Source organism: Melanostigma gelatinosum (assembly GCF_949748355.1).
Source record: "Melanostigma gelatinosum genome assembly, chromosome: 8".
NCBI classification, from domain to species: Eukaryota; Metazoa; Chordata; class Actinopteri; order Perciformes; family Zoarcidae; genus Melanostigma; species Melanostigma gelatinosum.
In genome coordinates, this window is record NC_136641.1 from 28045940 (window position 1) to 28071016 (window position 25077).

The 25077-nt window shown below is 45.1% G+C and overlaps 2 protein-coding genes across 2 annotated transcripts in view; one reads left to right on the forward strand and one right to left on the reverse strand.

The window, feature by feature from the left end:
- The window catches only part of cdk20 (cyclin dependent kinase 20), a 9905-nt gene extending 1809 nt beyond the window's left edge, over positions 1 to 8096 (forward strand). Inside the window, exons 4-6 of the mRNA XM_079273483.1 lie at positions 71 to 194; positions 6821 to 6976; positions 7817 to 8096. Coding sequence (XP_079129609.1) covers positions 71 to 194; positions 6821 to 6976; positions 7817 to 7897 — 361 coding nt within the window. The 3' untranslated portion in view covers positions 7898 to 8096. The remainder of the gene's footprint in view (positions 1 to 70; positions 195 to 6820; positions 6977 to 7816) is intronic.
- Positions 8097 to 14665: 6569 nt separating this feature from the next.
- Positions 14666 to 25077, reverse strand: part of magixa (MAGI family member, X-linked a) — a gene marked incomplete at its 5' end in the record, with an annotated part of 34036 nt that continues 23624 nt past the window's right edge. Inside the window, 2 exons of the mRNA XM_079273484.1 lie at positions 14666 to 15865; positions 16654 to 16792. Of these exons, the coding sequence (XP_079129610.1) occupies positions 15090 to 15865; positions 16654 to 16792 (915 nt within the window). The 3' untranslated portion in view covers positions 14666 to 15089. The remainder of the gene's footprint in view (positions 15866 to 16653; positions 16793 to 25077) is intronic.

The following is a 25077-nucleotide window of genomic DNA, read 5'->3' on the forward strand; positions in this document are numbered from 1 at the left end:
ACTTTGCTTCCAGTCAGACCTATTGTTCCTGTTCCTGTAGCCCTTCACAATAAAAGCCCGTGTGTTTCAGGGCGGTGGGCTGTATCTTCGGTGAGCTTCTGAACTCGTCTCCTCTGTTTCCCGGAGAGAACGACATCGAGCAGCTCTGCTGTGTCCTCAGAGTGCTGGGGACACCGACAGAGGACAGCTGGCCGGTGGGACACCGTCCACCATGACACTTCTTCTTCTTCTTCTTCTTCCTCTTCTTCTTCCTCCTCTGCATACATAGAAGCACATGGAAGTATATAGAAGTACATCAGACCTCTGGAGCTTGTCCAGAAAGCTGCAGCTCGTCTGATCGTCCCTGTGAGCTCACATCCAGTGTGATGCAGCGTTCACACCAAACGCGTCGCCAATCCATCGCGCCGCCGGTCAAAACGCCGCGGACCACTTGTTCATTCGCACGATTCGCGCTGGACATGCCGGAGAGGGGGCGGGGCTTATCTCCCTGAAAGCCATTCAACTGTCCGCCATCAACCATGAAAACATAACCTATTTCTGCTTAGTACGTGTTGTGGAAGTCACAGATATCCCGGGAAACTAAACGCCGTCATGTCTGGTTCATTACATTGTTCAGAGGAGCTCCGTGGATTTCATCGAGCTGTATTCACTGTGTCTAGCAAGCCACACGTCGCTGTTTACTACAGCTGCACACACACACACACAAACACACACACACGCATACACATAGTTTGGTCCGGTCTCTGTTGATATGAGGTATCGTAGAGCGCTGGGTGAACACAGACGGCTACAGGGTTTATTTCCTGATTCAACAACGGCAGAACGTCAGTGATGACAGGGGGAGCAACTCAACGCTGATAGGCTATCGCGCCACAGCGTCACGCCAATGTTTCGCAGAAGTTGAAAAATTTCACCTCACGCGTCGGGGCGATTTGGCGTTTGACGCAACTTCGCGTCCATCGCGCCATCGTAGATTCGCGCCGCGACAGTCTCATGGAGTCTGTGCACAGACTTTGTATGTAATCTACTCACGCGAATAATTTGCGATGCGTTTGGTGTGAACGCAGCATGAGACTCTGGTGCTAGTCTACAGGGCAGTGAAGGGAACAGCTCCTTCCTCTCTCCAGGCCCCGGTCCAGCCCTACACCCCGCCCGACCTCTTGGCTCTGCTGCCTCGGGGCGATCGGTCGCCCCGTCGCTCAGAGGTCCCTGTGACCTCAGTGGTGAATGAACTCCCCACTGACCTCAGGACAGCGGAGCCGCTGCCCATCTTTCATCAGGCTGAAGACTCACCTCTTCAAGAAGTACTACCTGAAGACTCACCTCTTCAAGAAGCACTACCTGAAGACTCACCTCTTCATGAAGTACTACCTGAAGACTCACCTCTTCAAGAAGCACTACCTGAAGACTCACCTCTTCAAGGAGTACTACCTGAAGACTCACCTCTTCAAGAAGCACTACCTGAAGACTCACCTCTTCAAGAAGCACTACCTGAATACTCACCTCTTCATGAAGTACTACCTGAAGACTCACCTCTTCAAGAAGTACTACCTGAAGACTCACCTCTTCAAGAAGCACTACCTGAAGACTCACCTCTTCATGAAGTACTACCTGAAGACTCACCTCTTCAAGAAGCACTACCTGAAGACTCACCTCTTCAAGGAGTACTACCTGAAGACTCACCTCTTCAAGAAGCACTACCTGAAGACTCACCTCTTCATGAAGTACTACCTGAAGACTCACCTCTTCAAGAAGTACTACCTGAAGACTCACCTCTTCATGAAGTACTACCTGAAGACTCACCTCTTCAAGAAGTACTACCTGAAGACTCACCTCTTCAAGAAGCACTACCTGAAGACTCACCTCTTCATGAAGTACTACCTGAAGACTCACCTCTTCAAGAAGTACTACCTGAAGACTCACCTCTTCAAGAAGCACTACCTGAAGACTCATCTCTTCAAGAAGCACTACCTGAAGACTCACCTCTTCAAGAAGCACTACCTGAAGACTCACCTCTTCAAGAAGCACTACCTGAAGACTCACCTCTTCATGAAGTACTACCTGAAGACTCACCTCTTCAAGAAGTACTACCTGAAGACTCACCTCTTCAAGAAGCACTACCTGAAGACTCACCTCTTCATGAAGTACTACCTGAAGACTCACCTCTTCAAGAAGCACTACCTGAAGACTCACCTCTTCATGAAGTACTACCTGAAGACTCACCTCTTCAAGAAGTACTACCTGAAGACTCACCTCTTCAAGAAGCACTACCTGAAGACTCACCTCTTCATGAAGTACTACCTGAAGACTCACCTCTTCAAGAAGTACTACCTGAAGACTCACCTCTTCAAGAAGCACTACCTGAAGACTCACCTCTTCATGAAGTACTACCTGAAGACTCACCTCTTCAAGAAGCACTACCTGAAGACTCACCTCTTCATGAAGTACTACCTGAAGACTCACCTCTTCAAGAAGCACTACCTGAAGACTCATCTCTTCAAGAAGCACTACCTGAAGACTCACCTCTTCAAGAAGCACTACCTGAAGACTCATCTCTTCAAGAAGCACTACCTGAAGACTCACCTCTTCAAGAAGCACTACCTGAAGACTCACCTCTTCAAGAAGCACTACCTGAAGACTCACCTCTTCAAGGAGTACTACCTGAAGACTCACGTCTTCAAGAAGTACAACATGAAGACTCACCTCTTCAAGGAGTACTACCTGAAGACTCACCTGTTCAAGAAGTACAACATGAAGACTCACCTGTTCAAGAAGCACTACCTGAAGACTCACCTCTTCAAGAAGCACTACCTGAAGACTCACCTCTTCAAGAAGCACTACCTGAAGACTCACCTCTTCATGAAGTACTACCTGAAGACTCACCTCTTCAAGAAGCACTACCTGAAGACTCACCTCTTCATGAAGTACTACCTGAAGACTCACCTCTTCAAGAAGCACTACCTGAAGACTCATCTCTTCAAGAAGCACTACCTGAAGACTCACCTCTTCAAGAAGCACTACCTGAAGACTCATCTCTTCAAGAAGCACTACCTGAAGACTCACCTCTTCAAGAAGTACTACCTGAAGACTCACCTCTTCAAGAAGCACTACCTGAAGACTCACCTCTTCAAGAAGCACTACCTGAAGACTCACCTCTTCAAGGAGTACTACCTGAAGACTCACGTCTTCAAGAAGTACAACATGAAGACTCACCTCTTCAAGGAGTACTACCTGAAGACTCACCTCTTCAAGAAGTACTACCTGAAGACTCACCTCTTCATGAAGTACTACCTGAAGACTCACCTCTTCAAGAAGCACTACCTGAAGACTCACCTCTTCAAGGAGTACTACCTGAAGACTCACGTCTTCAAGAAGTACAACATGAAGACTCACCTCTTCAAGGAGTACTACCTGAAGACTCACCTGTTCAAGAAGTACAACATGAAGACTCACCTGTTCAAGAAGCACTACCTGAAGACTCACCTGTTCAAGAAGCACTACCTGAAGACTCACCTCTTCAAGAAGCACTACCTGAAGACTCACCTCTTCAAGAAGCACTACCTGAAGACTCACCTCTTCAAGAAGCACTACCTGAAGACTCACCTCTTCAAGAAGCACTACCTGAAGACTCACATCTTCAAGGAGTACTACCTGAAGACTCACCTCTTCAAGAAGTACAACATGAAGACTCACCTCTTCAAGAAGTACTACCTGAAGACTCACCTCTTCAAGAAGCACTACCTGAAGACTCACCTCTTCAAGAAGTACAACATGAAGACTCACCTCTTCAAGAAGTACTACCTGAAGACTCACCTCTTCAAGAAGTACAACATGAAGACTCACCTGTTCAAGAAGCACTACCTGAAGACTCACCTGTTCAAGAAGCACTACCTGAAGACTCACCTCTTCATGAAGTACTACCTGAAGACTCACCTCTTCATGAAGTACTACCTGAAGACTCACCTCTTCAAGAAGCACTACCTGAAGACTCATCTCTTCAAGAAGCACTACCTGAAGACTCACCTCTTCAAGAAGCACTACCTGAAGACTCATCTCTTCAAGAAGCACTACCTGAAGACTCACCTCTTCAAGAAGCACTACCTGAAGACTCACCTCTTCAAGAAGCACTACCTGAAGACTCACCTCTTCAAGGAGTACTACCTGAAGACTCACGTCTTCAAGAAGTACAACATGAAGACTCACCTCTTCAAGGAGTACTACCTGAAGACTCACCTGTTCAAGAAGTACAACATGAAGACTCACCTGTTCAAGAAGCACTACCTGAAGACTCACCTCTTCAAGAAGCACTACCTGAAGACTCACCTCTTCAAGAAGCACTACCTGAAGACTCACCTCTTCATGAAGTACTACCTGAAGACTCACCTCTTCAAGAAGCACTACCTGAAGACTCACCTCTTCATGAAGTACTACCTGAAGACTCACCTCTTCAAGAAGCACTACCTGAAGACTCATCTCTTCAAGAAGCACTACCTGAAGACTCACCTCTTCAAGAAGCACTACCTGAAGACTCATCTCTTCAAGAAGCACTACCTGAAGACTCACCTCTTCAAGAAGTACTACCTGAAGACTCACCTCTTCAAGAAGCACTACCTGAAGACTCACCTCTTCAAGAAGCACTACCTGAAGACTCACCTCTTCAAGGAGTACTACCTGAAGACTCACGTCTTCAAGAAGTACAACATGAAGACTCACCTCTTCAAGGAGTACTACCTGAAGACTCACCTCTTCAAGAAGTACTACCTGAAGACTCACCTCTTCATGAAGTACTACCTGAAGACTCACCTCTTCAAGAAGCACTACCTGAAGACTCACCTCTTCAAGGAGTACTACCTGAAGACTCACGTCTTCAAGAAGTACAACATGAAGACTCACCTCTTCAAGGAGTACTACCTGAAGACTCACCTGTTCAAGAAGTACAACATGAAGACTCACCTGTTCAAGAAGCACTACCTGAAGACTCACCTGTTCAAGAAGCACTACCTGAAGACTCACCTCTTCAAGAAGCACTACCTGAAGACTCACCTCTTCAAGAAGCACTACCTGAAGACTCACCTCTTCAAGAAGCACTACCTGAAGACTCACCTCTTCAAGAAGCACTACCTGAAGACTCACATCTTCAAGGAGTACTACCTGAAGACTCACCTCTTCAAGAAGTACAACATGAAGACTCACCTCTTCAAGAAGTACTACCTGAAGACTCACCTCTTCAAGAAGCACTACCTGAAGACTCACCTCTTCAAGAAGTACAACATGAAGACTCACCTCTTCAAGAAGTACTACCTGAAGACTCACCTCTTCAAGAAGTACAACATGAAGACTCACCTGTTCAAGAAGCACTACCTGAAGACTCACCTGTTCAAGAAGCACTACCTGAAGACTCACCTCTTCATGAAGTACTACCTGAAGACTCACCTCTTCAAGAAGCACTACCTGAAGACTCACCTCTTCAAGAAGCACTACCTGAAGACTCACCTGTTCAAGAAGCACTACCTGAAGACTCACCTCTTCAAGAAGTACTACCTGAAGACTCACCTCTTCAAGAAGCACTACCTGAAGACTCACCTGTTCAAGAAGCACTACCTGAAGACTCACCTCTTCATGAAGTACTACCTGAAGACTCACCTCTTCAAGAAGCACTACCTGAAGACTCACCTCTTCAAGAAGCACTACCTGAAGACTCACCTGTTCAAGAAGCACTACCTGAAGACTCACCTCTTCAAGAAGCACTACCTGAAGACTCACCTCTTCAAGAAGTACTACCTGAAGACTCACCTCTTCAAGAAGCACTACCTGAAGACTCACCTGTTCAAGAAGCACTACCTGAAGACTCACCTGTTCAAGAAGCACTACCTGAAGACTCACCTGTTCAAGAAGCACTACCTGAAGACTCACCTCTTCAAGAAGCACTACCTGAAGACTCACCTGTTCAAGAAGCACTACCTGAAGACTCACCTCTTCAAGAAGTACTACCTGAAGACTCACCTCTTCAAGAAGTACTACCTGAAGACTCACCTCTTCAAGAAGCACTACCTGAAGACTCACCTCTTCATGAAGTACTACCTGAAGACTCACCTCTTCAAGAAGCACTACCTGAAGACTCACCTCTTCAAGAAGCACTACCTGAAGACTCACATCTTCAAGAAGTACTACCTGAAGACTCACGTCTTCAAGAAGTACTACCTGAAGACTCACATCTTCAAGAAGCACTACCTGAAGACTCACCTGTTCAAGAAGCACTACCTGAAGACTCACCTGTTCAAGAAGCACTACCTGAAGACTCACCTCTTCAAGGAGTACTACCTGAAGACTCACTTCCTGTCTTCATACTAGTTTGTTTCACTTACTGCGTTCATACTAGTTTGTTTCACTTCCTGTCTTCATACTAGTTTGTTTCACTTCCTGTCTTCATACTAGTTTGTTTCACTTCCTGTCTTCATACTAGTTTGTTTCACTTCCTGTCTTCATACTAGTTTGTTTCACTTCCTGTCTTCATACTAGTTTGTTTCACTTCCTGTCTTCATACTAGTTTGTTTCACTTCCTGTCTTCATACTAGTTTGTTTCACTTACTGTGTTCATACTAGTTTGTTTCTGTACTTCTGCTCTGGTTGATGCTCTGAGATGCTCGTTTAAAGGAGATGCACTGATGACTTCTGGTGACTAGTAGGTGACTCTTGAACACCGATGTTGAACACACTTTGGATGAGAGCGTCTGCTAATTGACTGTAATGTAATCGAATGTAAGCATATAGAAGTACATAGAAGTACAGCAGTAGTATAAGTACATCTGTTCCCCTCCAGGGGATCGTGGAGTTACCAGATTACAATAAAATCACCTTTAAGGAGAATCCAGCGATCCCATTGGAGCAGATCGTTCCTGACTCCTCCCCTCAGGCCGTCGACCTGCTCTACAACTTCCTGGTTTATCCATCCAATCAGCGCTGCTCTGCCAGACAGGTGAGAAACAGGAAGTTCCTCAGGGTTCCACTCGAGGATTCAGTGTTGATGTATTAATACATGTATTGGTATATTGATTGATGTATTTGTGTATTAACACATGTATTGGTGTATTGATTGATGTATTGGTGTATTAATACATGTATTGGTGTATTGATTGATGTATTGGTGTATTAATACATGTATTGGTATATTGATTGATGTATTGATGTATTAATACATGTATTGGTGTATTGATTGATGTATTGGTGTATTAATACATGTATTGGTGTTTTGATTGGTGTATTAATACATGTATTGGTACATTGATTGATGTATTGGTGTATTAATACATGTATTGGTGTATTGATTGATGTATTGATGTATTAATCCATGTATTGGTGTATTAATACATGTATTGGTGTTTTGATTGGTGCATTAATACATGTATTGGTATGTTGATTGATGTATTGGTGTATTAATACATGTATTGGTGTTTTGATTGATGTATTAATACATGTATTGGTATATTGATTGATATATTGGTGTATTAATACATGTATTTGTGTTTTGATTGATGTATTAATACATGTATTGGTATATTGATTGATATATTGGTGTATTAATACATGTATTGGTGTTTTGATTGATGTATTAATACATGTATTGGTGTTTTGATTGATGTATTAATACATGTCTTGGTGTTTTGATTGGTGTATTAATACATGTATTGGTGTATTGATTGATGTATTGGTGTATTAATACATGTATTGGTATATTGATTGATGTATTGATGTATTAATACATGTATTGGTGTTTTGATTGATGTATTAATACATGTATTGATCTTCCTCTCAACAGGCTCTCCTCCATCCCTTCTTCTTCTCCTCTCCTCTTCCTGCTCACCACTCAGAGCTGCCCATCCCTCAGAGAGGGGGTTGACCCCCCCGCCAGAGGCTGCAGGCTCCGCCCACCGACTTCTCGGTGGACCTGCCCCTGCAGTGCAGCGTGGTAGACCCCACACTGCTGCAGGGACACGCCTTCTGCCTCTGAACAACGACGGACCAACCAATCACATTTAAATATTCAGTTCGAACAGGAAGTCGACCTTCATGTGTTTCTGGTTGCTTTCAAAATAAAACATACAACATGACAGGAGGAGACGATGATTTCACACATTACTTCATATTGATTATCCTGAGTTCAGGTGAGTTCAGGTGCTTCTGGGTTCACCTGGTTCACCAGTCTGGATCTCATCTGATCAACTAAATGGTCGTTTTATATTTCTTGATCTTTTATCTCTTTGTCTGATCTTCTATCTCTTTGTTTGATATTTTATCTCTTTGTTTGATCTTCTATCTCTTTGTTTGATCTTCTATCTCTTTGTTTGATCTTGTATCTGTTTGTTTGATATTTTATCTCTTTGTTTGATATTTTATCTCTTTATTTGATCTTCTATCTCTTTGTTTGATCTTCTATCTCTTTGTTTGATCTTCTATCTCTTTGTTTGATATTCTATCGCTTTGTTTGATCTTCTATCTCTTTGTTTGATCTTCTATCTGTTTGTTTGATCTTTTATCTCTTTGTCTGATATTCTATCTCTTTGTTTGATCTTCTATCTCTTTGTTTGATCTTTTATCTCTTTGTTTGATCTTCTATCTCTTTGTTTGATCTTCTATCTCTTTGTTTTATCTTCTATCTCTTTGTTTTATCTTCTATCTCTTTGTTTGATCTTCTATCGCTTTGTTTGATATTCTATCTCTTTGTTTGATCTTTTATCTCTGTTTGATATTTTATCTCTTTGTCTGATCTATCTCTTTGTTTGATCTGCTATCTCTTTGTTTGATATTTTATCTCTGTTTGATCTTTTCACTCTGTTTGATCTTCTATCTCTTTGTTTGATCTTCTATCTCTTTATTAGATATTTTATCTCTGTTTGATCTTTTCGCTCTTTGTTTGATCTTTTCGCTCTTTGTTTGATATTTTATCTCTTTGTTTGATATTTTATCTCTTTGTTTGATCTTCTATCTCTTTGTTTGATCTTTTATCTCTTTGTTTGATATTTTATCTTTGTTTTATATCTTTTATCTATTTGTTTGATATTTTAGCTCTTTGTTTGATCTTCTATCTCTTTGTTTGATCTTCTATCTCTTTGTTAGATCTTTTATCTCTGTTTGATCTTTTAGCTCTTTGTTTGATATTTTATCTCTTTGTTTGATCTTCTATCTCTTTGTTTTATATCTTGTATCTTTGTTTTATGTCTTTTATCTCTTTGTTTGATATTTTATCTTTGTTTTATATCTTGTATCTTTGTTTTATATCTTTTATCTCTTTGTTTGATCTTTTATCTTTGTTTTATATCTTTTATCTCTTTGTTTGATCTTTTATCTTTGTTTTATATCTTGTATACGCGTGTGTTCTGGGAGGCTACGCTAACTAGCTTAACAGGAAAACAACAGCAGCAAACAACCCATGAACTCTCCCCGCAGCGTTTAGCTGTTCACACATACACACACAAACACACACACACACACAGACATACACACACAAACACACATACACACACAAACACACACACACACATACACACACAAACACACATACACACACAGACATACACACACAGACATACACACACATACATACACAGGGTCCAGAATCTTTACTCTAAATATTAAGTATTCATCAATAACAGAATCAAACCTGACTTCATATCAAACATGTTCATCAGCTGATGTGCATTTTTTTTATGAATAACATTTTCTATCACTAGCAAGAAAATATGTAAATCAATAAATTCGGATGTAAAGAAATAAAATAAACATGAAAAACAATCAGGATTCAGTTCAGACGACTTTTATCTCCACATCTGCAGCCGAACACCTGAACCGGACTCAACCGGACCTGAACCAGACCTGAACCGGACCTGAACCACGGCTGTAACCCAGACCACCATGTGATTGGACTGATTACGGGAAACTACCATGTTTAAATATTTATACCTTTAATTCTGTTTTTGCAGATTTTTCTGTTTATTTATTTTTATTTCTGAAAAAATCAAACAGTTTGTGCAGCTTCACCGTCCTGATGCTCCTCTGAACCACAAGCAGCAGGTAGACCAGGTGAACATATGGACCAGGTAGACCAGGTGAACATATGGACCAGGTAGACCAGGTGAACATATGGACCAGGTAGACCAGGTGAACATATGGACCAGGTAGACCAGGTAGACATATGGACCAGGTAGACCAGGTGAACATATGGACCAGGTAGACCAGGTGAACATATGGACCAGGTAGACCAGGTGAACATATGGACCAGGTAGACCAGGTGAACATATGGACCAGGTAGACCAGGTGAACATATGGACCAGGTAGACCAGGTAGACATATGGACCAGGTAGACCAGGTGAACATATGGACCAGGTAGACCAGGTGAACATATGGACCAGGTAGACCAGGTGAACATATGGACCAGGTAGACCAGGTGAACATATGGACCAGGTAGACCAGGTGAACATATGGACCAGGTAGACCAGGTGAACATATAGACCAGGTGGCCAGGTGAACATATGGACCAGGTAGACCAGGTAGACATATGGACCAGGTAGACCAGGTGAACATAAGGACCAGGTAGACCAGGTGAACATATGGACCAGGTGAACATATGGACCAGGTAGACATATGAACCAGGTAGACCAGGTGAACATAAGGACCAGGTAGACCAGGTGAACATATGGACCAGGTGAACATATGGACCAGGTAGACCAGGTGAACATATGGACCAGGTAGACCAGGTGAACATATGGACCAGGTGAACATATGGACCAGATAGACCAGGTAGACATAAGGACCAGGTAGACCAGGTGAACATATGGACCAGGTAGACCAGGTGAACATATGGACCAGGTGGCCAGGTGAACATATGGACCAGGTAGACCAGGTGAACATATGGACCAGGTAGACATATGGACCAGGTAGACCAGGTGAACATAAGGACCAGGTAGACCAGGTCAACATATGGACCAGGTAGACCAGGTGAACATAAGGACCAGGTAGACCAGGTGAACATATGGACCAGGTAGACCAGGTGAACATAAGGACCAGGTAGACCAGGTGAACATATGGACCAGGTAGACCAGGTGAACATATGGACCAGGTAGACATATGGACCAGGTAGACCAGGTGAACATAAGGACCAGGTAGACCAGGTGAACATAAGGACCAGGTAGACCAGGTGAACATATGGACCAGGTGGCCAGGTGAACATATGGACCAGGTAGACCAGGTGAACATATGGACCAGGTGGCCAGGTGAACATATGGACCAGGTAGACCAGGTGAACATATGGACCAGGTGAACATATGGACCAGGTAGACCAGGTAGACATATGGACCAGGTAGACCAGGTGAACATAAGGACCAGGTAGACCAGGTGAACATATGGACCAGGTGAACATATGGACCAGGTAGACCAGGTGAACATATGGACCAGGTGGACCAGGTGCTGCTGTGATTTGGACCTAGGTCTAATTCAGACTTTTAAAAGGTAAAAAGGTTTAGATCAGCTGATGGTTTTGTACGGTGTTGTAGCAGCATCTAGTGTCCAATAGAAGAAGTGAGAGCACTGAGGCTCATGGGAGATGTAGTCCCATACTGTGTCTGAGAGCTGATTGTGTTTCTTAACAGTCCATAAAACGTGACATCATTAAAGTTTTAAACAGCAAGAAAAATAAATACATCTGTTCTCTGAGCTTTTCAAAATAAAAGTCTTAAATAAAAGACAGTGGGGGATTCAAACCAACGACTCCCATCAGAGCCTCTGACATCAATGCAAAGAAAAATATTCTCATTTAAAATAGTTTGTTGTGAATTTAAAGGTTGTTTGTGACTGAAGTGCCGTTTAAATCTGATGTATTGCGTTCATGTTGTGATGGCTTTTATTTCTAAAAGCTTGAGGTCTGTAACACTGTAATGACTTGTCTGTCTGTCTGTCAGCTGTACTAAAAGGACAAAATACTGGATATTTGTACATGATTGTTCTTTGTTGTCTGTGTGAGAATTAACAGAATACTTCAAAATAAAATGCTCTCATCATCGGTTTACACGACGACGTCAGTGTTCAAACACTGAAGTCATGTGACTAAAGTTTAATTTATGTGTTTTTAACTCTTAATGTAAGTTCAGTGAAGGTCTTTAACTGTGACAGGAAGTCAAAAATTCACAGCTAGCTGAAGGAACATTTTTTGTTCAGAGTTGGAGTCGGGATGTGTTTAGCCTAGCTTAGCATAAAGTATGGATACAAGGAGAGACAGCTAGCTCACATTATTCACAAGTTTGTGTTCATGTAGCCACGCTAGCTGTTTCCCCCCGTTTGCAGTCTTTAAGCTAAGCTAACAGCTAACAACGCCCTGACTCCAGCTCAAGAAAACAGAATCGATCTCATTTCAATCTAAAAAAATGAATAAATGTAGTTTAACAGTAGCTTGTTTGTTTAATGAGGCTGCTAGCTAGCTGTTGGCTAACAGCTAGCTAACTGTTAGTTTGCTAACGTGAGTCCTGAATATTCAGAATAGGAAGTCTGTGTGTTTCTCAGAGAGAACCAATCACCAGCAGGCAGTCTTTCAAAAAATGCATAGAAGAAGAAGAAAGCCAACTGGAGAGAGCAGGCTGACAGGCGGGGCTAAAGGGCAGCGCAATGGTGTGTGGGAGTTGTAGTGTAACTGTAGAAGGCATGCAGAGAGACAGACAGACAGACAGGAGGTTATAATAAAATATGTAAATGATGAGTTTATAATAAATGTTCATCTTTTAGAGTTTTAACATATTTACATGCTACAGTGAGGAGACGTCCCAGATCAGCCCTAGCTTCAGCATAAAGTATATATTAGATATATACTAATATAATAATCTGTCTGAGGCACTTGTTAAGATCCAGAGCTGCAGGTCTGAGCTCACCTGGGCTGTTGCTATAGAAACTGGACCTGAACTGTGTGTGTGTGTATGTGTGTGTGTACGTGTATGTATGTGTGTACGTGTATGTGTGTGTATGTGTGTGTATGTATGTGTGTACGTGTATGTATGTGTGTACGTGTATGTGTGTGTATGTGTGTGTGTACGTGTATGTGTGTGTATGTGTGTGTACGTGTATGTATGTGTGTGTACGTGTATGTATGTGTGTACGTGTATGTGTGTGTATGTGTACGTGTATGTGTGTGTGTACGTGTATGTGTGTGTATGTGTGTGTATGTGTGTGTGTACGTGTATGTGTGTGTATGTGTGTGTGTACGTGTATGTGTGTGTATGTGTGCGTGTACATGTATGTGTGTGTGTACGTGTGTGTGTATGTGTATGTGTGTGTATGTGTGTGCGTGTACGTGTATGCGTGTACATGTATGTGTGTGTACGTGTATGTGTGTGTGTACGTGTATGTGTGTGTGTACGTGTATGTGTGTGTGTACGTGTATGTGTGTGCGTGTACGTGTATGTGTGTGTATGTGTGTGTATGTGTATGTGTGTGTATGTGTGTGTGTACGTGTGTGTGTACGTGTATGTGTGTGTATGTGTGTGTGTGTATGTGTGTGTGTGTATGTGTGTGTGTGTATGTGTGTGTGTGCGTGTGTGTGTACGTGTATGTGTGTGTATGTGTGTGTGTGTACGTGTATGCGTGTACATGTATGTGTGTGTACGTGTATGTGTGTGTGTACGTGTATGTGTGTGTGTACGTGTATGTGTGTGTGTACGTGTATGTGTGTGCGTGTACGTGTATGTGTGTGTATGTGTGTGTATGTGTATGTGTGTGTATGTGTGTGTGTACGTGTATGTGTGTGTACGTGTATGTGTGTGTATGTGTGTGTACGTGTATGTATGTGTGTGTACGTGTATGTGTGTGTGTACGTGTATGTGTGTGTGTACGTGTATGTGTGTGTGTACGTGTATGTGTGTGCGTGTACGTGTATGTGTGTGTATGTGTGTGTATGTGTGTGTATGTGTATGTGTGTGTATGTGTGTGTACGTGTATGTTTGTGTGTGTATGTGTGTGTGTACGTGTATGTGTGTGTGTACGTGTGTGTGTTATGGCTCTGTTACATCATCAGGGCAAAGTTTAAAAATTTTTTTTATAAGCATTCAGGCAAATGTAATGATCTGGTTAATCTCTAACAATAACAATAATATTAATATTCATGTCATCGAGCCTCTACTTATAAAAATAAAAAATCATTCCCGTGATATTCACATGCTCAGATTACACAGAACCACACAACAGAAGGTTCTCATGTTGTTTGCATACAAGGTTAAAGTTGATGGTGATGAGGAGGAGGATGAAGGTGACGTTCTGTACCACGGAGCTAACAGGTTAGCCACTCGAGCTAACATATCAACAATCAGGTGTGACGTCTGACTACAGCTGGAACATGTCTGTGATGTAGTGAGGGGAGCTAACCGCTAACAGGTTAGCCACCCAAGCTAACTGGTTAGCCACTGGAGCTAACATGTGAACCAAAGGAAAGGTCACATGGGTTTGATTGACAGCTGTTTGTTTACGTTCTAGCTCCTCCTTCCTGATGACGCCCCGTGTGTCATCAGAGACGGCAGGCTGTGATTGGTCTCCATTGTCTCGAGTAGAATAAGAAACCAAAAAAATACAGATTAAACATATGTGGAGGCTTATTTTATTATTTTATTATCCATCTTGTTGGTTAAAGTGGTACTTTTATATTTGCAATCATTGTTTGATTGAAAGTTATTTGACATGAAATGACGCAGCTGTTATCTCATCGTTATTGATTTATCAATAAAAACATCTATTGTTAGTTAGCAGGATCACACTAATCTGGCTCCGTGGTACATGTCCCAGGATGCACTGGGGGATGACGGGTCACATAAACAGCAGGTTGTTGGTTAATTCGGCGGCTGTGTGAGAAGCTGTTATGTGATTGGCCAATCAGAGGCCTCAAAAACTGCCCACCAGCCAATGAAAATCAAGTACTTGTCTCTTGTCCTCTCCTCCAATCACAAACGCAGGAAGAGGCGGGTCTTCTCTCAGCAGGCCAATCAAACAAGAGCCCTTATAAGTGGCCTTCAAAAAAGAAATCTGCGAATGAAAAAAAGGAGAATGTTCTTGGTGTGAGCCAATCAGAGAGAGAGCCCAGCCGCTAGTCTCCGCCCACCGAGCCGACTGCCAATCAGAACCTTCGTCAGTCTCTGTGGGTTGGGCTTCAGCCAGGGGCCCGGGGTGTCGTCCTGTTGCCGCGGCAACCCGGCTCTCCTCCAATCGGGATCCTCCCTCCGCCTCGGTGGCGCCGTGGCGATGCTGGCTGCTGATAGGCTGAGCTCCGAGAAGCTAGTTGTTGATTCGCTGTCAGACGGACACTCGTCGTCCATCGGCATGAGGAAGGAGAACACCGCCTTCTGAGCCGCACCCGAGCTCCCACAATGCTTTGCGTGGTGGGCGGTGCTGTCGCCTCCCCGCTCTCTCCTCTCCTCCTCCTCCCTGTCAGCCTCTGTCCTCCTCCTCCTCTCCTTGGCTCCTCCTCCAGACTCCTCCACCTCCTTCAGTGGCAACAACGTGTCCCAGGATTGAGCACTGATCCTGGGTAAGCTCCTGCTCCTCTTCCCCTGCTCCCTCTTCCTAACAGTGTGACTTCTCTTCCTTCTCTGCTGCTGCTCCTCCTCCTCCTCCTCCTGAGCCTCCTCCTCCACCATGTCTAGGTCCAGATCAGGATGCCCTCCTCCTCCTCTTCGTCCTCCTGTTCTTTGTTTGGTTTCTACCTCTCTCCTCGTCCTCCTCTTCTCTCCTCCTCCTCCTCCCCGCTGCTGGCTGAGGGAGGTGGTTGTCATGGTTACTGTTTCCACATCTTTCTCCTCTGTGTGTGAAGAGGAGGAGGGGGAGGGGCCTCCTTCCTCAGGGCCTGAAGGAGAAACAAAGAAATAAAGACGTTGAGTGCAGTTCATCTGACGACCACCAGAGAGAGCTGTGACATATCACCACCATGTTACTAACATGTTACTAACATGTTACTAACATGTTATTAACATGTTATTAACATGTTGTTAACATGGCACATACCTACCATGTTATGTCACAATAACACATTACATAACATTTTAACATGTAACTTCCTTTAAATGCTATCATGTAGTGTTGCTGAATTAATTCCATAAATCCCATGAAATAAAGTAAAAGTGCTGAAGATGAAGACATGAAGAAGAAAGGATGAGAGACGGTGGAAAGTATCAAAGGAGAACAGGAAGTTACCAACCGCGAGTTTTCAGTGCGTCCAATCACGTAGAAGCAGGGTTCCCCCTGTTTAGAGTTGGTCATACAGAGAGACAGGCTGGACAACTCCACTGAGGAAGAGGAGGAGGACGAAGAACAGGACAGGAAGTACAGGAGCAAGAAGGAAGAGGAAGTGTAAGAACAAGAGAATCCCAGAGCTGTGATTGGACGATTCAGGTTCAGAGAGTTGTGAAAGAGTCACTGAAGGACTTTTACTAAACTCTAACCTGAGTGGTCAGGTGTTTACAGGTCACCTGTGTGGTCAGGTGTTTACAGGTCACCTGTGTGGTCAGGTGTTACAGGTCACCTGTGTGGTCAGGTGTTACAGGTCACCTGTGTGGTCAGGTGTTACAGGTCACCTGTGTGGTCAGGTGTTACAGGTCACCTGTCAGGTGTCTGCAGTGCTTTAGTGTGTCTCACCGTAGTCGGGTACGTATCCGTTCCCCTTCTTGAGGACCAGGTGGATCCGGTGTCCTCCTCTCCTGATCTGCTCCACAGCCTGACTGTGAGTCATCCCTGATGTACTGTCTCCGTTTATCTCCACCAGCTGGTCCGACACCTGAGACACCAGGTACACAGGTACACCTTTTATTCAACATCACTTCAACCGGTTATCTATTCATTTTACTCAAAACTATCCAAAAGTGGTGAAGTAAGTCTTCTGTTGGTGGTCTGTGAGGAGAACAGAGGACAGGTGACCCAGGTCTGAGGAGGTCCTGATGATGTCACACTGTCCTGACGTCTCTGCAGCCTGCAGGAGGCGCTAACGGCTCTGATTATGAATATTTAAAGGACACATGTGTGGAAGCAGCTGGGCGCTAAATGTTTGATGTCTGGAAATTACTTAATATCAAACTGAATATCTTTCACACCAGCTGGAGATCTGAGATATTGATCACCTGTGAACCTTGAACATGATTCACCAGGTAAAGCTGCTGTGAGTTTTGATTGTTGGAATGCTGCTTCAGCATTCCAAGTATTGTTCTTCAAATCTTTATTCAACTTCTACTATTTCTTCTGTACGTGTTTCTGCTCTCTTATCCTTCCACATGTTTGAAGCTACAGAAACCGTTTGAATATCAAAATGTTCAGCTCTTCCAGGTGATATGACTCTTCATATGTCCAGGTTACGAATGATGTGAGACCTGTCAACAGATTGACACACTTACTAATTTCCCAGGCGGGTGAACCAGGTCTAGTTGTGCTGAGGCATTGAGACCCCCAACCATGCTGTTCTACGTTCTCCCTTGAACCCCCCTTATTCTGTTCCGCGGTCTAAACGTGACCCTCGACTATCCTACGCTGCGGTTTAACATGACCCAACCTATCCTACGCTGCGGTCTAACATGACCCAACCTATCTTACGCTGCGTTCTAACATGACCCAACCTATCCTTGTCTGCGGTCTAACATGACCCAACCTATCCTACACTGCGGTCTAACATGACCCAACCTATCCTTGTCTGCGGTCTAACATGACCCAACCTATCCTATGCTGCGGTTTAACATGACCCAACCTATCCTTGTCTGCGGTCTAACATGACCCAACCTATCCTATGCTGCGGTCTAACATGACCCAACCTATCTTACGCTGCGGTCTAACATGACCCAACCTATCCTACGCTGCGGTCTAACATGACCCAACCTATCTTACGCTGCGGTCTAACATGACCCAACCTATCCTACGCTGCGGTCTAACATGACCCAACCTATCTTACGCTGCGGTCTAACATGACCCAACCTATCTTACGCTGCGGTCTAACATGACCCAACCTATCCTACGCTGCGGTTTAACATGACCCAACCTATCCTACGCTGCGGTCTAACATGACCCAACCTATCTTACGCTGCGGTCTAACATGACCCAACCTATCCTACGCTGCGGTCTAACATGACCCAACCTATCTTACGCTGCGTTCTAACATGACCCAACCTATCCTTGTCTGCGGTCTAACATGACCCAACCTATCCTACGCTGTGGTTTAACATGACCCAACCTATCCTTGTCTGCAGTCTAACATGACCCAACCTATCCTACGCTGCGGTTTAACATGACCCAACCTATCCTTGTCTGCAGTCTAACATGACCCAACCTATCCTACGCTGCGGTTTAACATGACCCAACCTATCCTTGTCTGCAGTCTAACATGACCCAACCTATCCTACGCTGCGGTTTAACATGACCCAACCTATCCTTGTCTGCAGTCTAACATGACCCAACCTATCCTTGTCTGCAGTCTAACATGACCCAACCTATCCTACGCTGCGGTCTAACATGACCCAACCTATCCTTGTCTGCAGTCTAACATGACCCAACCTATCCTTGTCTGCAGTCTAACATGACCCAACCTATCCTACGCTGCGTTCTAACATGACCCAACCTATCTTACGCTGCGGTCTAACATGACCCAACCTATCCTACGCTGCGGTCTAACATGACCCAACCTATCTTACGCTGCGGTCTAACATGACCCAACCTATCCTTGTCTGCGGTCTAACATGACCCAACCTATCCTACGCTGCGGTCTAACATGACCCAACCTATCCTACGCTGCGGTCTAACATGACCCAACCTATCTTACGCTGCGTTCTAACATGACCCAACCTATCTTACGCTGCGGTCTAACATGACCCAACCTATCTTACGCTGCGTTCTAACATGACCCAACCTATCCTTGTCTGCGGTCTAACATGACCCAACCTATCCTACGCTGCGGTCTAACATGACCCAACCTATCCTTGTCTGCGGTCTAACATGACCCAACTTATCCTTGTCTGCAGTCTAACATGACCCAGCCTATCCTTGTCTGCGGTCTAACATGACCCAACCTATCCTTGTCTGCGGTCTAACATGACCCAACCTATCCTTGTCTGCAGTCTAACATGACCCAACCTATCCTTGTCTGCAGTCTAACATGACCCAACTTATCCTTGTCTGCAGTCTAACATGACCCAACCTATCCTTGTCTGCGGTCTAACATGACCCAACCTATCCTACGCTGCGGTCTAACATGACCCAACCTATCCTTGTCTGCGGTCTAACATGACCCAACTTATCCTTGTCTGCAGTCTAACATGACCCAGCCTATCCTTGTCTGCGGTCTAACATGACCCAACCTATCCTTGTCTGCGGTCTAACATGACCCAACCTATCCTTGTCTGCGGTCTAACATGACCCAACCTATCCTTGTCTGCAGTCTAACATGACCCAACTTATCCTTGTCTGCAGTCTAACATGACCCAACCTATCCTTGTCTGCAGTCTAACATGACCCAACCTATCCTTGTCTGCGGTCTAACATGACCCAACCTATCCTTGTCTGCAGTCTAACATGACCCAACTTATCCTTGTCTGCAGTCTAACATGACCCAACCTATCCTTGTCTGCGGTCTAACATGACCCAACCTATCCTTGTCTGCGGTCTAACATGACCCAACCTATCCTTGTCTGCGGTCTAACATGACCCAACCTATCCTTGTCTGCGGTCTAACATGACCCAACCTATCCTACGCTGCGGTCTAACATGACCCAACCTATCCTACGCTGCGGTCTAACATGACCCAACCTATCTTACGCTGCGTTCTAACATGACCCAACCTATCTTACGCTGCGGTCTAACATGACCCAACCTATCTTACGCTGCGTTCTAACATGACCCAACCTATCCTTGTCTGCGGTCTAACATGACCCAACCTATCCTTGTCTGCAGTCTAACATGACCCAACCTATCCTACGCTGCGGTCTAACATGACCCAACCTATCCTTGTCTGCGGTCTAACATGACCCAACTTATCCTTGTCTGCAGTCTAACATGACCCAACCTATCCTACGCTGCGGTCTAACATGACCCAACCTATCCTTGTCTGCGGTCTAACATGACCCAACTTATCCTTGTCTGCAGTCTAACATGACCCAACCTATCCTTGTCTGCGGTCTAACATGACCCAACCTATCCTTGTCTGCGGTCTAACATGACCCAACCTATCCTTGTCTGCAGTCTAACATGACCCAACCTATCCTTGTCTGCGGTCTAACATGACCTAACCTATCCTTGTCTGCAGTCTAACATGACCCAACTTATCCTTGTCTGCAGTCTAACATGACCCAACCTATCCTTGTCTGCGGTCTAACATGACCCAACCTATCCTTGTCTGCGGTCTAACATGACCCAACCTATCCTTGTCTGCGGTCTAACATGACCCAACCTATCCTACGCTGCGGTCTAACATGACCCAACCTATCCTTGTCTGCAGTCTAACATGACCCAACCTATCCTACGCTGCGTTCTAACATGACCCAACCTATCCTACGCTGCGGTCTAACATGACCCAACCTATCCTTGTCTGCAGTCTAACATGACCCAACCTATCTTACGCTGCGTTCTAACATGACCCAACCTATCTTACGCTGCGTTCTAACATGACCCAACCTATCCTTGTCTGCGGTCTAACATGACCCAACCTATCCTACGCTGCGGTCTAACATGACCCAACCTATCCTTGTCTGCAGTCTAACATGACCCAACCTATCTTACGCTGCGTTCTAACATGACCCAACCTATCCTTGTCTGCAGTCTAACATGACCCAACCTATCCTTGTCTGCGGTCTAACATGACCCAACCTATCTTACGCTGCGTTCTAACATGACCCAACCTATCCTTGTCTGCAGTCTAACATGACCCAACCTATCTTACGCTGCGTTCTAACATGACCCAACCTATCCTTGTCTGCGGTCTAACATGACCCAACCTATCCTATGCTGCGGTCTAACATGACCCAACCTATCCTTGTCTGCAGTCTAACATGACCCAACCTATCTTACGCTGCGTTCTAACATGACCCAACCTATCCTTGTCTGCAGTCTAACATGACCCAACCTATCCTTGTCTGCGGTCTAACATGACCCAACCTATCCTTGTCTGCTGGCTAACATGACCCAACCTATCCTTGTCTGCGGTCTAACATGACCCAACCTATCCTACGCTGCGGTCTAACATGACCCAACCTATCCTTGTCTGCAGTCTAACATGACCCAACCTATCCTACGCTGCGTTCTAACATGACCCAACCTATCCTACGCTGCGGTCTAACATGACCCAACCTATCCTTGTCTGCAGTCTAACATGACCCAACCTATCTTACGCTGCGTTCTAACATGACCCAACCTATCTTACGCTGCGTTCTAACATGACCCAACCTATCCTTGTCTGCGGTCTAACATGACCCAACCTATCCTACGCTGCGGTCTAACATGACCCAACCTATCCTTGTCTGCAGTCTAACATGACCCAACCTATCTTACGCTGCGTTCTAACATGACCCAACCTATCCTTGTCTGCAGTCTAACATGACCCAACCTATCCTTGTCTGCGGTCTAACATGACCCAACCTATCTTACGCTGCGTTCTAACATGACCCAACCTATCCTTGTCTGCAGTCTAACATGACCCAACCTATCTTACGCTGCGTTCTAACATGACCCAACCTATCCTTGTCTGCGGTCTAACATGACCCAACCTATCTTACGCTGCGTTCTAACATGACCCAACCTATCCTTGTCTGCGGTCTAACATGACCCAACCTATCCTATGCTGCGGTCTAACATGACCCAACCTATCCTTGTCTGCAGTCTAACATGACCCAACCTATCTTACGCTGCGTTCTAACATGACCCAACCTATCTTACGCTGCGTTCTAACATGACCCAACCTATCTTACGCTGCGTTCTAACATGACCCAACCTATCCTTGTCTGCGGTCTAACATGACCCAACCTATCCTACGCTGCGGTCTAACATGACCCAACCTATCCTTGTCTGCAGTCTAACATGACCCAACCTATCTTACGCTGCGTTCTAACATGACCCAACCTATCCTTGTCTGCAGTCTAACATGACCCAACCTATCCTTGTCTGCAGTCTAACATGACCCAACCTATCTTACGCTGCGTTCTAACATGACCCAACCTATCCTTGTCTGCGGTCTAACATGACCCAACCTATCCTATGCTGCGGTCTAACATGACCCAACCTATCCTTGTCTGCAGTCTAACATGACCCAACCTATCTTACGCTGCGTTCTAACATGACCCAACCTATCCTTGTCTGCAGTCTAACATGACCCAACCTATCCTTGTCTGCGGTCTAACATGACCCAACCTATCCTTGTCTGCTGGCTAACATGACCCAACCTATCCTTGTCTGCGGTCTAACATGACCCAACCTATCCTACGCTGCGGTCTAACATGACCCAACCTATCCTTGTCTGCAGTCTAACATGACCCAACCTATCCTACGCTGCGTTCTAACATGACCCAACCTATCCTACGCTGCGGTCTAACATGACCCAACCTATCCTTGTCTGCAGTCTAACATGACCCAACCTATCTTACGCTGCGTTCTAACATGACCCAACCTATCTTACGCTGCATTCTAACATGACCCAACCTATCCTTGTCTGCGGTCTAACATGACCCAACCTATCCTACGCTGCGGTCTAACATGACCCAACCTATCCTTGTCTGCAGTCTAACATGACCCAACCTATCTTACGCTGCGTTCTAACATGACCCAACCTATCCTTGTCTGCAGTCTAACATGACCCAACCTATCCTTGTCTGCGGTCTAACATGACCCAACCTATCTTACGCTGCGTTCTAACATGACCCAACCTATCCTTGTCTGCAGTCTAACATGACCCAACCTATCTTACGCTGCGTTCTAACATGACCCAACCTATCCTTGTCTGCGGTCTAACATGACCCAACCTATCTTACGCTGCGTTCTAACATGACCCAACCTATCCTTGTCTGCGGTCTAACATGACCCAACCTATCCTATGCTGCGGTCTAACATGACCCAACCTATCCTTGTCTGCAGTCTAACATGACCCAACCTATCTTACGCTGCGTTCTAACATGACCCAACCTATCCTTGTCTGCAGTCTAACATGACCCAACCTATCCTTGTCTGCGGTCTAACATGACCCAACCTATCCTTGTCTGCTGGCTAACATGACCCAACCTATCCTTGTCTGCGGTCTAACATGACCCAACCTATCCTACGCTGCGGTCTAACATGACCCAACCTATCCTTGTCTGCAGTCTAACATGACCCAACCTATCCTACGCTGCGTTCTAACATGACCCAACCTATCCTACGCTGCGGTCTAACATGACCCAACCTATCCTTGTCTGCAGTCTAACATGACCCAACCTATCTTACGCTGCGTTCTAACATGACCCAACCTATCTTACGCTGCGTTCTAACATGACCCAACCTATCCTTGTCTGCGGTCTAACATGACCCAACCTATCCTACGCTGCGGTCTAACATGACCCAACCTATCCTTGTCTGCAGTCTAACATGACCCAACCTATCTTACGCTGCGTTCTAACATGACCCAACCTATCCTTGTCTGCAGTCTAACATGACCCAACCTATCCTACGCTGCGGTCTAACATGACCCAACCTATCCTTGTCTGCAGTCTAACATGACCCAACCTATCTTACGCTGCGTTCTAACATGACCCAACCTATCCTTGTCTGCAGTCTAACATGACCCAACCTATCTTACGCTGCATTCTAACATGACCCAACCTATCCTTGTCTGCGGTCTAACATGACCCAACCTATCCTACGCTGCGGTCTAACATGACCCAACCTATCCTTGTCTGCGGTCTAACATGACCCAACCTATCCTACGCTGCGGTCTAACATGACCCAACCTATCCTTGTCTGCGGTCTAACATGACCCAACCTATCCTTGTCTGCAGTCTAACATGACCCAACTTATCGTTGTCTGCAGTCTAACATGACCCAACCTATCCTTGTCTGCGGTCTAACATGACCCAACCTATCCTTGTCTGCGGTCTAACATGACCCAACCTATCCTTGTCTGCAGTCTAACATGACCCAACCTATCCTTGTCTGCGGTCTAACATGACCCAACCTATCCTTGTCTGCAGTCTAACATGACCCAACCTATCCTTGTCTGCGGTCTAACATGACCCAACCTATCCTTGTCTGCGTTCTAACATGACCCAACCTATCTTACGCTGCGTTCTAACATGACCCAACCTATCCTTGTCTGCGGTCTAACATGACCCAACCTATCCTACGCTGCGGTCTAACATGACCCAACCTATCCTTGTCTGCGGTCTAACATGACCCAACCTATCCTTGTCTGCAGTCTAACATGACCCAACTTATCCTTGTCTGCAGTCTAACATGACCCAACCTATCCTTGTCTGCGGTCTAACATGACCCAACCTATCCTACGCTGTGGTCTAACATGACCCAACCTATCCTTGTCTGCGGTCTAACATGACCCAACTTATCCTTGTCTGCAGTCTAACATGACCCAACCTATCCTTGTCTGCGGTCTAACATGACCCAACCTATCCTTGTCTGCGGTCTAACATGACCCAACCTATCCTTGTCTGCAGTCTAACATGACCCAACCTATCCTTGTCTGCGGTCTAACATGACCCAACCTATCCTTGTCTGCGGTCTAACATGACCCAACCTATCCTTGTCTGCGGTCTAACATGACCCAACCTATCCTACGCTGCGTTCTAACATGACCCAACCTATCCTACGCTGCGGTCTAACATGACCCAACCTATCCTACGCTGCGTTCTAACATGACCCAACCTATCCTACGCTGCGGTCTAACATGACCCAACCTATCCTTGTCTGCAGTCTAACATGACCCAACTTATCCTTGTCTGCGGTCTAACATGACCCAACTTATCCTTGTCTGCGGTCTAACATGACCCAACCTATCCTTGTCTGCAGTCTAACATGACCCAACCTATCCTCGTCTGCAGTCCACCGTGACATTCC